Source organism: Otolemur garnettii, unplaced genomic scaffold, assembly GCF_000181295.1.
Source record: "Otolemur garnettii isolate 467f Iridium unplaced genomic scaffold, OtoGar3 scaffold00031, whole genome shotgun sequence".
Lineage (NCBI taxonomy): Eukaryota > Metazoa > Chordata > Mammalia > Primates > Galagidae > Otolemur > Otolemur garnettii.
Genome location: NW_003852426.1, coordinates 11631320 through 11645679, shown reverse-complemented (window position 1 = coordinate 11645679; position 14360 = coordinate 11631320). Strand labels below are relative to the sequence as shown.

General features: G+C 41.1%; 2 protein-coding genes across 2 annotated transcripts in view; one reads left to right on the top strand and one right to left on the bottom strand.

Annotated features, from left to right (window-relative positions):
* Positions 1–137: 137 nt before the first annotated feature.
* On the top strand, positions 138–6123 carry OARD1 (O-acyl-ADP-ribose deacylase 1). Its single transcript, XM_023512938.1, is given in 7 exon segments — positions 138–256; positions 1020–1096; positions 1421–1463; positions 1466–1564; positions 2540–2598; positions 3644–3756; positions 5112–6123. Coding segments are annotated over 6 exon segments (456 nt in total). The 5' UTR covers positions 138–256; positions 1020–1057; the 3' UTR covers positions 5215–6123.
* A 1695-nt stretch (positions 6124–7818) lies between these two features.
* APOBEC2 (apolipoprotein B mRNA editing enzyme catalytic subunit 2) overlaps positions 7819–14360 on the bottom strand; it is an 11933-nt gene continuing 5391 nt past the window's right edge. Inside the window, exons 2-3 of the mRNA XM_003789171.2 lie at positions 10871–11433; positions 7819–8228 (exon numbers count right to left, since the gene is read on the bottom strand). Of these exons, the coding sequence (XP_003789219.1) occupies positions 10890–11433 (544 nt within the window). The 3' untranslated portion in view covers positions 7819–8228; positions 10871–10889. The remainder of the gene's footprint in view (positions 8229–10870; positions 11434–14360) is intronic.

Here is a 14360-nt window from a genome sequence, read left to right as displayed (position 1 = left end):
TAAGTAGCCCAGTTTGCGGACTGCCCACCATTTTCCAAGCCGTCCCTGGGACACACCTCCGGGGGTAATGCGCAAGCGCCGCTCTTTAACTCTCACTCGCTGCCGGCAGTCTCGTTACGCATGCCCGGGCGGCGGCGGGAACCCACGGAATTTACCGCCGGAAGTGCAGCGGCCATCACCAAAGAGTGTGGGCCCGGCTCGCTAGCTAGAGGGGCTCGCTTCCGCCCCGCTACCGGGTGGGGGGCGGCCATTTTAGGTGCGTGCAATTAAAGGCTGTAGCGGGATTGGTTCTGTATCTGGGCTGGTTCGCCGCTCCCCACCTACCGGGGTCGGAACTGGAGCCCTTTCCCCGCGGGGCGGGGACCTCCTAGCAGCCGACTCTTTTGCAGGTGAAGGGTAACCCGGGTACGTTGGGGCTTTGAGAGCGCCTCCCGCCTCCCACGGGATCCCGGGACAGACCCATGCTGCACCGTCCTAGTACAGGAGACGGAATGGGAGGTTTCCTAGACTTTTTCCCTATCCCACACCCCCCAATTGAGAAGTGAAGTTGCTTGAGAGGCCGCCTCCTCGCTCCTCATGCCTTCACGTCCCTGTCCTGTCATTTCTGTGGTTGAGGTTTAACTGGACTTGTGGCCACGTCCCTCCTTTTTTCTTCTAAGCCCACTGGGGAAATACTTTTGCGTCGTGCAGAAAAAGGAAGAGTGTCCTAAAACCGCCTTGCGCGGGAGCGGCCCTGGAGAAAAGAGGCGTGTCTTAAAACCGCTTTTGCTGCCACTGGCGGAGCCGGGCGCTGCAGGAAAGCGCGAAAAGAGAGCAGGTCGCTGCCGCTTCCGAACCTCGGCTTCCTTGCTCTGTCTTGCTCCAGAAAAGTTTTGTATTCCCAGATTCTGAGCAAATTCACGTTCAGCGATAAACGTTTGGGGGGGGCGGGAGAAGACTAGTAAATGGGTGTATAGGACAAACTGAATATAATATATTAAGGCTGCCTAAGCATTTTTACTTCCTTTCCCTTGTCATAGCTGAAGAAACACATTCTGGAAATAGCCATCTCAGTATCATGGCCAGCAGCCTTAATGAAGATCAAGAAGGAAGCAGAGTGCGTAAAACTATTAACTTATTGGTGAACTGAAATTTAGAATAATTGAGGTCAAAAGCATAAACACTTTAATTAAACTAATAATTGAATTGTCTTTTTTTCTCTCTCGCTGATTTACTTAAGAAAGGCTAATGCGATCCTAGACAGGAACCATCATCCATCACTTTCCTTTTACACGTGATTTAATTCGTTGTAGTTAATTCCTTAATGAAATTCTACAGATTTAATTTTAAATCAAATTACGGAGGGGTCACAGAATAAAGAAAAATGAAAGAGGTTGGTATTTTTCTAACAAAACATTTTCTTTTCTTTTGCAAATTTTAGATCACTTATGTGAAAGGAGACCTTTTTGCATGCCCCCAAACAGACTCCTAGCCCACTGTATCAGTGAGGATTGTCGCATGGGTGCTGGGATAGCTGTTCTCTTCAAGAAGAAATTTGGAGGGGTGCAAGAACTGTTAAATCAGCGTGAGTTTTGGAAACAGCTTACCTGTTTTGATTTCCTGATGTGCACACAAAGAGGGGGATTCCTGACAATTGATTGCTTTTAGAGTACTTCCTCCACAAGATTGGCCTCTAGTTTGGTTCTTTATCACACCAAACCTGAATTCTTATAAAAGTTTCTACTCTTCCTCGTCTATCATAAAACTTTCTTAATAATATTGCTCCACTTTTCTGAGGTCTGTGATAACTCTAAAGTGCTTAGTAAAGTCCAAAGGCATTAGCTTGGCATTTAAAACCCCTTTCTTACCAATTATACTGCTTATCCAAAGAGGAGCTTTTTTTTACAGACCCCTCCCATTACTTTCTAGTAATGACTTAAAACCAGAGGTTGGATTAGAATCATGTATGTGGAATTTCTGAAACCATTTCTCAGACCACATTTCAGGCTTAGTAAATCAGTGTCCATTGATGATTCTGGTATCAGCCTTACATAATTTCTTACTGCTTCGTATTGTAGTTGTTTGTAAAAATGATACCTTCTCTAGATTGAAAAATGCCTTAATTAAGAACTTTTTAATATGTTTATATTCCTCATAATTTTTCTTTATACAGCTCTAGTATGTAAAGAGATCATTATTGAGTAAACACATTTGGCATGTGAAAAATGGTATATATTCTAAGCCAATTTCAAGGCAGTAAACCTGAAAGTTTTTTAAGTGAGCAAATGAGGGTATATTTGCAGTTAGGGGCAGGGCAAAAATGGGATGTGAGGAAGCATGGGTGTACAAAAGCTATTAAGGAACACAGAATTTGAAAAGGCTGCTAAGGAGCAAAGTGCTCTTAGAACACAGTAGTTTTTTTTTCACCATTGAAAATTATTTCCAGTTCTGAGGTAAAATCAGATCCCTAAAGATTTAAAATGGAGATTTAAGAATCGAGATTGGTGTTTTGGTCTTTTTGTTTGTCTCCTTTCTGCTATTAAATAACTGTTGTTCTTAGAAAAGAAATCTGGAGAAGTGGCTGTTCTGAAGAGAGATGGGCGATATATATATTACTTGGTAAGATGGAGCCATTTTTTTCTGGGCCAATTTTTGATATGTTTTAAGATTGGTGAACAGATGGGCTGCACTACATTTGTGTTGCTCCTGATGCTCCATTCTGGACAACTAGGAATGTTGAAAAGCTTCTGATCTCATGACAACTTAGGTCTAGTGGTGCTGACTCCTGGGAGCAGTGGGTTACAAAGGAATGTATCCCAGGTCTGTGGGAAAGAGTACTGTGCCATTCATCTTAAGCTTGTTCTAAGACTTGGAAAAGTTAGGGATGCCTTCTAACTCTCACAGTGAAGTAAAAATAGTAATATCGCAAGAGAGAGATTTCTCAAAGGGGTTTTTCTCTTAACTCTTCCTTGCCAAGTGCAATGCCAAGTATTTCCCAGCTTCTCTTCTGCCTATGGCCTGAGTGTAGGATTCTCCAACTGTCCAAATGGCATTTGGTGCCAGAAAAGATATGGCTTCCTTAGCGATTGCGGTAGGTGACTAATAACTGCCCACCTGATTTGGAGTTAGACTGACTGGAAAGATGACCTAGCCCCTTTGAATTTTGTCCTTAAGGGTGATGTGACTTAGCTGTGTTTTTACTTTGGAACATTACCAGTTTTCTCTCCAATTTTATATAGAGAAACAAAAAGCAAGCAAACACAGTTTCTGAATAAATAGGCTTTTATGGGATTGTCAGCTGATAAGGGTGCTTCCTTGTTACAGATACGCTGCTTATCTCTTGGAAGGGGCACAAAGACTTTTACCTTCCTTAAAAACACTTGACAGTAGGGGCAACCTGCTAATCTCGTGGGTTTCCTGGGAAAAGGGAAAGATTACTTCATGGCAGAATCTAGGTTTTTCTTCCTGAGGGCCTCCCATAATAGTGTAGAAGGAGCAGTATAACATTTGTCTTCCATACTGTAGACTGATTATTTTATAACAGTAATACTCTTTATAGCATCCTGATAATGATAAATTAATCAGGATGTTGGGGGAATGTGATAACTTTTCATTGGCTATAATTTTAGGATAATGAAAGTTCGAATCCTTTCTTTGTGTCTAGATTACAAAGAAAAGGGCTTCACACAAGCCAACTTATGAAAACTTGCAAAAGAGTTTAGAGGCCATGAAGTCTCATTGTCTGAAGAATGGAGTCACGGACCTCTCCATGCCCAGGCAAGGAAATCCAGGAGCCTAAATGAAGATGTAATTGGTGGGGTTCATTGTCTTACCCAAAGACAAATAACTTAAAACTTAATCCTAAATATAGATTTAACGGTGGATAAAGTTCAGAACTCTGTGAAATTGCAAGTGTACCAGTTGACCTTAAGCCAAAGCACAGCCATTTTCTAGCTTGAGCTGAATGAATCAAGACAATTAACTGAAACACGCTGTACTTGCCTCAACCTACTTAGTAAGGAGGAACCATTGTTATTCAGTCACATTCGTTGATTTCCCAGCATCCTTTGGTTGCAGCTTGGCCTCTATTCCTGAAGCAATGTAAGCTACAAAAATTAAGACTAAGCAATTGTGATTTCTCTCTTAGACCACTTCTAGTCCCCCAAACTTACTAATCCTATGTCAAGAAAGTTGTATTATTACTGCCTTTTATACTGCATGCTTTATACTGTATTATCACTGCCTTTATACTGCATGTGGTCAGCGTGGATAGTAGCCTGAAAATCTGTCCCTAATGTAACTTTTTGGACCCTAACTATTGGGAATTTAAGGGAATGACATTGAGGGTTCAATAGCTTCTTTGTTTCTGTTTCAGGAAATAGAAACCTTACCTTTTCCTGTTACTATAGTAATTTTATTGCAAGCCCTATGTTACTTTGAATGTGGCTACACTGTCTCTTATCTTAATATTTGATATATTTATGACTTACATATCAGAAACTACTTTTCTTAAAAAAATCACAATTCTTTATGGATTTAATTAGCACATGATGATTGAAATTAGCAATTTTAAGTCTCTTTTTCTCCTTAGGGATTTTGAGGATCAAGAGTAACATCGTAGAAGAAAGGTGCCAGGTGATAGAATTTTATGGGCTGATTGAGGTTTCTGACCAGGGTGTTGCAAAGACTTTATTCTCGGATTGCAACCAGCGTAGCATTTCTCAATGTTCCATCTAGGTTTCCTTTTGGCAGAGATCCTTTCCCTTGTACGTCTTATCGCCTTTAACATTTCATTATCCTAAGTACAGTTTTAAAACACCAACCTTTCTTCATCCATCCACATTCAGTTTTTACCAGCAGACGTAGAGGGATGAGTTACACATTTCCTAGTGAAATAGTTGGAAAGTGTTACTTTATTGGGCAAAGAGAAGTGACTGTTGGATATCAAGGCTGTCTAGGGATAGTCTTAGGTGACTTGCAACAAAAATTGACTTCCCAACATCTACCATAGCTGCCTATGAGACTAGATAACTTGCTTTTGTGCATTAGGTGGATACAGCCTAGAGGAAGAGGGAAGGAGCAATTTACTAGATACCTCCATCTCACCAATGGAAATGTTTTGTCTTTTTCAGGATTGGGTGTGGTCTTGATCGTCTACAATGGGAAAATGTATCTGCCATGATCGAGGAGGTATTTGAGGCAACAGACATCAAAATTACTGTGTATACACTCTGAACAGATGAACATCTTAGATGTGTCCATGTTCTCCTGTATCATATCTTCTGGGCCATATGACTAGGCAAACTGACCTGAAGATGGGCAGAGGAAAGTTTCATGTGAAGTAGTTGGTGTCACAGGACAGACTTGGGTTGCTCTATTCCAGTATTTGCACTAGGACTCTGGAAGAGGGATTGCTTTGGATATGTTTTGATATTTTTGCAAAAAGGTAAGGAGTAAGTGGCCTGATATGTATTAGTCAGGGCAACCAAATAGTTGGGCCTATGATCTGTTTTGCTCCTGTAGGCTACTTGGTTTCGCAGCCACTAGGTGGCAGCATTGATTCTACTTCTCTGCTTTTTAAGAGAAATTTCAGGAAGGATGATCATTTTAGTTAGTTTGGAATCTTTTGTCATTTGTAAACTGAACTTGGTATTATCCTTATGTCATCACATTCACCCTAGGAGAGAATTACAGGTTATCTTGCTTTTGTTTTAATTACGAATTGAATTCTGCATTGTTAACCAGGAATTTGTGGTGACAGAAATGGAAAAATAAACCTTTTTTTCTTGGGGTTCGTTGAGATTCTATGCTCATATCTATACTGTTCTTGAGTTGGGTAATGGAGGATTCACCTGTAACTTAATTTTGAAGAGTTAGATGAAGGGTCCAGTGAGGGAGCAAGTATGAGTAGCAAGATGAGAAATAAGAGGTAAAAATGGACAAGATCTATGGATCAAAATAGTTAAAAGGCAGGCGGCTTTTAGAACTACTCATGGTGAATTCTTACTTTCTTCTGTCCACTGCATGGTTTCTGTGATTGAATCTGTCTGAATTTAATCATGAAAACAAATGAAATAATATATGCTAAGAGCCCAGCATAGTGCTTAGCAGAGTAGTGACTCAGTAAATCAGTAATTCCTGACAAAATCCATATGAATCTTCTTAAAAAAAAAATAAAGCGTACTTCCTCTCAAAAAATGCTATTATAATTTGGTGGTGGGTTGGGATGGCCAGGTTTCTTTGTGTTTTAAACTCCAAAGAAGATTCTGATGTGCAGCCGACTGGGATCTCTGGAACACTGCACTAAAGGGGAGTCCCTCTCTCTTGTGACGCTCAGAAGACAAGTGTTCTTGTTTTCGTAGGGATAATAAAATTCACGAATTTAGCACTGGTTCAGTATCATAGCTATTGGGGAAACTAAATGTTTTCTTTTTTCCCCCTTCCTGTGGAGTTGAGTATTAAAACAATCAGACTTGCTATTGATTTTTCTCCCTAGGGTGAACTGTGGGTTTGTTCTAAGACTTCTTACTTTCTGAAATGTAAAAGAACAGCTGGGTCTTAGAAGGGGCTTGTTGAAACAACAGGAAAACACTGGGTAAATATAATCTTCGTACTTTAGACTTGTATTCTTATCACATTTCAGCTTGATATGAGGCAGTCACTTTTAAAAAGTATTTCACTTTTTTGTTTCTGTGTGAAACAAGACAAGTTCTCCATGTGGTTGGGGTAGGGGCAATACAGGGGCATGTCTCTTACCAAACTTTTAGCCTGAGGCTTTTCTTGAAGCTTTGCTTCTGTCCACATAAAATAAAATTGAAGGGGAAAAAGGAGGAAGAGAATGTTTCATATACAAGATTGAAAATGAGAGTGGGGTGATGAGAGGAAACTTAAAGAATTAGAGTAGTTGGTTTAACTCTGCAAATATAGATGCTCCACAGCTTATGATGAGGCTACATCTCAGTAAACCTGTTAGTTGAGTTCAGTTGAGGATGTACTAAATATGTAATGGCTTCTATACCTTTGTAAATCAGGGACAGTTAAACTTGGGTCGAAACATTGGTTTTCTAGGCTTCTTTTAAAGAGATGATAATTTTTTTTCATAGAATATGAGCCTTGATTCTTTTTTTTAAAAAACCCAGTTTCATCCAGGATTGGCTGTAATTGGAATTCTGGGACTCAGCAGGAAAGTGATAAAGGTGATAAAGTTCTTTGTTATTTGCAAGTAGTAGTCCTTGGGTCAAATTCCAGTGACTTATCACACATGAAGCCTGGGGAAAGGAGGCATGGCCTGATAATCAGAATGGATGCATTATTCCTGGAAACCTAGTAAGAGTTGGCAAACACCCAAAAATTCACATGTGACATTTTCCTACCACATAGGACACTTTAACAAATCTTTAAGAAATGAGACTTTTGATCCTGCCATCACCATCAGATACTACATGATGTGTATCTGAACGTTGAAGTACTTTTTACCCTCTCCTCTTTAATGACAAAGCTTACTGCTTATTAATTGGCAATGGGGATATAGATACCTGATAACAAATTTCCCATGTTTTTTGTTCCACCTTCTGTCATACTACATGTCTTTGGAGAAGGGAAAAGTCCCTCATTTACCAGTAATCTCAGAGAAGACATTTTAAGGTCACCATTGTGGGAAGTCTGTGTGGGAGAGTTAATATTCTGTCTTGTCTAGGTAAGTCCTGGTTTAATCTTCCTTCCCGCCTTTTAATGGCATGGCTTGGTTCATAGCCTGGGACATTTCCTATGCCTGGAACTTAACTGTTTACGGTAACTTCCAAATGTCTAAGTTCCTTAAAAATCCTGGCCACAGATATCCACACCACTACTTTTATTAATGTTGCTTTTTCTTTCTTAAAAAAAAGAATCCAACTTAACATAAAATGCATATTTCAAAGATCTGTACCTTGGGTCTTAGACTCTTTGCCTTAAGTAGCCCCTTTGGGGGAGTAATTAGGACCTTTGGTCTCACAGATGCCTGATGCCCATGTATGGTTGCATATCTCTTCTTATAGGTCACTTCCCTCTTTCCCAAGAGCAGCATTAAAGAGAGGTGCACACCCTAAATGAATTACAGCATGAGGAGTATATTCTGAGTCCTCTAAGGGTCTTGTCCAGGTGGATTGGTTAGTGTTCAATGCTGTCCAGCTCCAAGTGATATTAGGAAGATAGGCATGTCCCAGGTGGCTATACATGTCACTGCTGTCTCTTGGTGGCAGCAGGCAGACCTTGGTGGAAAAAAACAAAAGGCATGTTACTTAGAGCCCTGCTGATCGAAACAATTACTCATCTTTTTTTGAGCTGAGATTCGGTGTGCTTTCCGTAACAAGTTCCTGAATTTCTCTTCCATAGTCTCCTTTAGTTTCTGGTTTCCCTAGGAATGTGTTTGTTTGTTTCTTTCATGTTTGGTGAGGTTCACACTGAAGAAATCCGGAAAAGATCTGCTTTAACTTGCTTCCCTTGAGTTATTTGTATGGTTAAGTACTATTCTGTCAATTTTTAAAAAACAAAAGATGAAATAAGAAATAGGAGAAATTTTGTGTAACAAATGCTCTTTTGGGGGGTTCTTTTGGGTTTTTAGGTTACAACTCATACAATTTTTTTAAACCTGATGATATCTTAACTTTTTCCTTCATGTATCTTACCTTTTCATGTTCAGAACATGAACAACTTAAATAGGAGGCAGGGAAGCATGTTAATAGGTCCAGGTAATACAGGTATATACGCTAATGGAAAGAGGTTTATAATGTGGAGAGTGTCCAATATAATTTCTTTATAAACTGACTAGAAATCAACTTTTTGTTCAAACTAACTTCTTTTGCTTCTGTTTAGTATAAGATGTATCCCTAAATTATCCAAAATTAAAAAATCTTTTTAATTTTCCTTGAAATGCTTAATTTTAGGCATGGCACCTGTAGCTCAAGCGGCTAAGGCGCCAGCCACATTCACTGGAGCTGGCGGGTTCCAATCCAACCCAGGCCTGCCAAACAATAATGACAACTACAACCAAAAAATAGCTGGGCATTGTGGCAGGTGCCTGTAATTCCAGCTACTTGGGAGGCTGAGGCAGGAGAATTGCGTACGCCCTGGAGTGGGAGGTTGCTGTGAGCTGTTACACCACAGTACTCTATCCAGGGCAACAGTTTGAGACTCTGTCTCCAAAAAAAAAAAAAAAAGGAAAAGAAAAGAAATGCTTAATGTTAATGGGGGGAAACGCCCAGAGGACTTACTAATGAGACAGCTAGGAGAAATAGCCCTTGACTGTTACAGATATTTAAGAAAAAATGTACTGGGGTTAAAATTACACAGCCAGTTGTTGTTCTATAGAATCCATGTAGGTTTATAATTATAGTGATACTACTTACACTAAAAAAATCTTCAAGGAGTTTTAAAAGTTAAAACTTTGCATTTTCAGAGGTCACCCCTGGAAATCTTTAGTGTTGCTTACTACTTTGCAGTGTGGTGACTTATTTTATTTTAGCAGAGTACCAGAGTACCACATGGTATTACCCTACCATAGTCCCACTGAATTCAGTGACTGGGCTCTCCTTTTTGGAAGAAATGGCTAAAACTCCTGGCTTCATGGTGGTGAGTGTTCAGTTTGAGAATGCTCAGGTACTCTGGGTGCATGTCTAATAGGAAACACCTGCCAACATCAAGGTCTCGAGCATTGATATTTCCTAAATGTGTCTATGAAGCAATATCTTCTCTTAAGGACCAAAAATAAATTGAATTATCTTCATGAAGCATGTTGCTTACATGTTTTATTAATATGTGAGTTATTCCAGAATTAAAGTTGGATAAGAGGATGGTGAAGACCTTCTCAGTTACTAGATGGTTTTGATCAGTAACTTGAGCCTTGTAAAGGGCTTAGACATAGCATTTCTGTAAGAGCAAACTCAAAAAATTCAAAAAAGTTGGTAAAGGATCCTTTAACCCTCCTTCCTGAGGGCAATTGGCCTGTTTCTGTAAGAGGCTAATTTACCCTCAGCAAGAGGCCAAATTGGCCTTAATTGTGTCCTAATTATTTGCTTAAATAGCTAATCTTACTTCCAATTCTCCTGTCACCTCTTGACATCTGTAAGAGGCTACTTCTGAACTGCTGCCTAATTTACAAACGTCTTTTTAACCCTTTAAACATTCCTGCATGGACTGATGTGTTGCTATGTTATCCCCATATCTGTACTCAGCATTTTTAAAGAGTTCTGTTGAGGTCTTCTCAACATAAGGAAAATGTTCTTGCATTATACATTTGCATAGCAATTATTAGTCTCTTGCAAAGCATTTGCTTGAAAACATGAAAGCAGGGCTAGCACCCCAAAAGTTGAATATATACCCATTTGGGGAATTTAAAAAATAACCAAAAGTGAAAAAATTATCCTTGAAGGAATAAAAAACCTGCATGAGAAAAAAATGTAATAAGATTGCAAATGGGTGTGGGAGCAGAGGATCTTGAAGGTGTCTGGAGTTATTAAGGCTGAACGCATACTTAGGGGCGTCCTCGGGGGACTTAAATCTCTTCCCTGCTGTTGTTCAGTAACAGGTTCTTCCATTATCTGACTCTTACTAAAGGTCATTCTGTCTGATCAGAACTTTAGAATTCCTGTCAACTTTGGATATTACAAGTTACAGGAAAGTTACTTTGATATAAAAGAGAAGAAGGGAAAAGAGTTTAAGGAGAGGGATTTGGAGGAAAGAGCAAACAAGATAGGATGTTCTAACATGTTTCTACAACCAACCAAAAGCAGAGAAATGAAGTTTTTGCAAAGGAAAATCTAACAGTATACCATTCATTCTACCTGACCTCAAGCCTTTTACCCAAGTTAACATTTGATAACTGAATTTCTCCCATGGTACCAGGAAAACTCACGTGAGGCTGAGCCCAGTTCCTACTTCAGGATGTCTGCCAGCTTCTCCTCGTAGTATAGGAAGTTTTCCTGAATGTCCTCCCAAGGCTCAAAGGCCTTGGATTCACCCTCTTCTTGCTCAACAAAATTCTGCCAGATGTACTCGAAGTCCTGGGGCTTCATGATGCGCAGTTTACAGCCGGCCTCCTTCAGCTTCTTGAGAGCAGCCTGGATCTCTGGCTCCTCCCACATGAAGAGTCGCCCCACCAGAATGAGCAGGCGCAGGTTCTTGGTCTTGTTAAGGGTTTTGATAATGTGGTCAGCACAAGCTGCACAGGGGCTAGAGGACACGTACCAGGTGACATTGTACTTCAGGGCCGGGTCGAAGGCTGGAAGGATGGTATTGAAGAAGGCTTCTTCTGCATGGGCAGCTGCGTGCTCATCTTCTAGGTATCCTCGAGAGGCCTGCACTTGGCCTCCCTTGGCCTGCACCTCAACAACATAGCAGAGGAAGGTCTTGTTCCGCCCAGAACTGTACTCCACATTCCGGAATTGAAACTTAAAGAAGTTGACAGGTAGCCGTTCCCTGTAGAGTCAAGAAGACAAAGGGACAGGGAACAAGAGAGAAAATGATGAGCTCTTGTCTCTAGGACCAGCCCGAGTAGGTAGCTCTTCCACATCAGTACCTCAGAGACGCATCACATTCACTTTTACACACATATAAGCAGACCCTGCCTATGCTAACATCAAGGCCTAAAAGGCATGAAAGAATCCAAAATGGTTTGTTTATTTGAAGGAGAGGACAGAGAATTTGGAGTGGGATGTGCTTTCTGGTCATCCTGCTAGAACTGGTCTCCAAGCATTGTCTCCACCATTACCCCAGCATAACCCCAGCAGGGCTTCAGAAAAGCCCTGCATTTCTAAACCAGAGTCTTTAACCCATCTATACCTTTAGAATCACCCAGAGGACTATAAAAATGTCAATGCCTGGGCCTTACAGCAAACCATTTGAATCAGTATCTGGAGAGAGCTCAGGCATTGGTATTTTTTTAGAAAGCTCTCCAGATAATTCTAATAAGTGGCCAGGTAAGTATCAAGCATATAAAATTTCTTATGAAGGGCAAGACAGATTTTGCAGAGCATTTCATGCTTTCACTTGTAACTCGTGTAAACTGTATCTTGGACATGAAATGGCCTAATACTTGAGGTACCTTGCCCTCCTAGTAACTGTCTCTCAAGTCTATCCAGTCCTTCAGGTGAAAGGGTTGTCTTACGTTAAGTGTTAAAGAATTTTTATCTGGGAGGCCACACTATCCAAGGGTACCTTGGGATAATTAAACCTTTATAAAGTATGGAGTCGCTTCAAAACTTAAAAGACTTGGCTTCTGCCCTCCAGATGCATATAATCTAGCAGCAAGATTCTAGCTGGATAGAAAAGATATAAATAAAACAGCCAAGAATGTTAGAAGACTGCTGAAAATGGATAGGTCAGGTGTCCTCAAACTGTGGCCCGCCTAGGATATTTATCTGGCCCGCCGCGTGTTTTTGCCGCCACTGCCTGTCCTGCTTGGCAGCCAACTTGTCCCCCGGCCCTCCAACAGTCTGAGGGACAGTGAACTGGCCCCCTGTTTAAAAAGTTTGAGGACCCCTGGGTTAAATAGAGGATGTATTACAAAGGTTCTTAAAAATTTAGCCTTGATTCAGGAGGCTGCGAAAAATTGTTATGGTTCATGGATAGAAAAAAGCGTGATAAAAGTGATGTCTGTGGAAGATTACTATGGTGGCAATGGGTGGCAATGGGCAGGTAGAGTGAAGCTGGGAAAAAGCCTGAAATTAGAAACAGAACACTAAACTTGGTGATGAATAGCATGGGTGGCTTTGAGAAGGAGATGGATGGAGCGGTGCCCTTAGCTCAGTGGGTAGGGTGCTGGCCACATGTACCAAGGCTGGTGAGTTCAAACCTGGCTGAGGCCAGCTAAACAACAATGACAATGGCAACAACAACAAAAAAATGGCCAGGTATTATGGCAGGCGCCTGTAGTCCCAGCTCCTTGGGAGGCTGAGGCAAGAGAATCGCTTAAGCCCAAGAGTTTGAGGTTGCTGTGAGCTGTGACGCTACGGCACTCTACCAAGGGCAACATACTAAGACCGTCTCAAGAAAAAGAGAGATGGATGATTAGGAAATGAAAGCTGTGGGAAAAGGCCTGGTTTGTGAAGTTTTATAGTTATAAGGACAGAAAAAGAAGGGCTAGAGAGATTATCAGAGTTGAAGGATGTTTTTATTTTTATGTATATGTGTGTGTGTTTCTAAAATAGGGAAGAGTTGTACAAGTTTGGAGACAAAGGAAAATGAGAGGGTTTCAATAAAATTGATTAAAAATGTCAGAAAAAGGAGGGGATGAGTATCAGCTAGAGTGGTTGAATATTTTCCTTTGTAAAAATGTAATCTCTGTAGCTTCCCTTGAAGATCTGTCTGATACCATCAACTCCACCATTGCCTGTCTGTATCCTTTCTCTTTCCCTACAAAGGTCACCAGACTCCCTGGGCTACAGGGGAATCCCTGGTGCCCTGGGGCCTTGGCTGCTTAAGGACGAGCATCAGATTCCAAAGATCTGAGTAACTTGACTTACCTCCCTGTAGGATTCCCCCCATCCCTACCCATCGCCAGATACTCTCCACCCAAGTTTCCATGTCTCTTGCCATCAGGTTAAGTTTCCACTGTGGAGATGGATGTGTTTTGAGGACTAGCCTTGGGATTCCTTCTAGTACTATACTTAGCTCCTTAAGTCCCTTTGCTTCTGGGTGGAAGTGTTTATTATTAACATTTTAAGAGAGCGTATCCCCTGATGTTTACCCTCTCTTTCAGTCCCTGTTTGGAACTCACAGTGAACTCTCCCCTAATTATGTGTACACTCACCCCACAAGACCATTCCTTAACTCTACCAGTTCCTAAATGGCCCCTTACTCCCTGGAGTGGCTTTTTGCGCCTGAGTAGCACAGAGCTTACCTTTCCTAATCCTTTTTTGGTTCTTTAAGACCTTTTGCCATATTACTCCCTAAGTTCAGTCCAGAGCCACCTGTTTGATAGATGCTCATGTGGAACTTTCGGAAGTGTCATGACTACTTGGTTAGCTTGGAGATTGCCGCAGTAGCTGCCCATGCGGTACCTCAGATTTCCTTCTGAAGACTATAACAGCATAGCTGCAAGATGGTTGGATAGTTATGAGATGGCTGCTTCTCTCAGCCTCTTAAGCTGTGACATTTTCCCCTCCTCCTCTTCCCTAAGCAAGAGCAGAAGACCTGTAGAAACCTGAAACTTAAGGGAGGGGAAGAAAGGTCACCTCTATAAATAGCCATTTCCGACCCCTCCAGCCAACAGTCCCAGAGTCTACTCAGCAAGGCTCTCAGTAGGGCCTTGTGGATTAGGTACCTCAGGAAGAGAAATGTTTACAAGGCACAAAGGGAAGATAGGGAAGGTTAACGTTTCCAGTCTTTTTTTTTTTTTTTTTTTT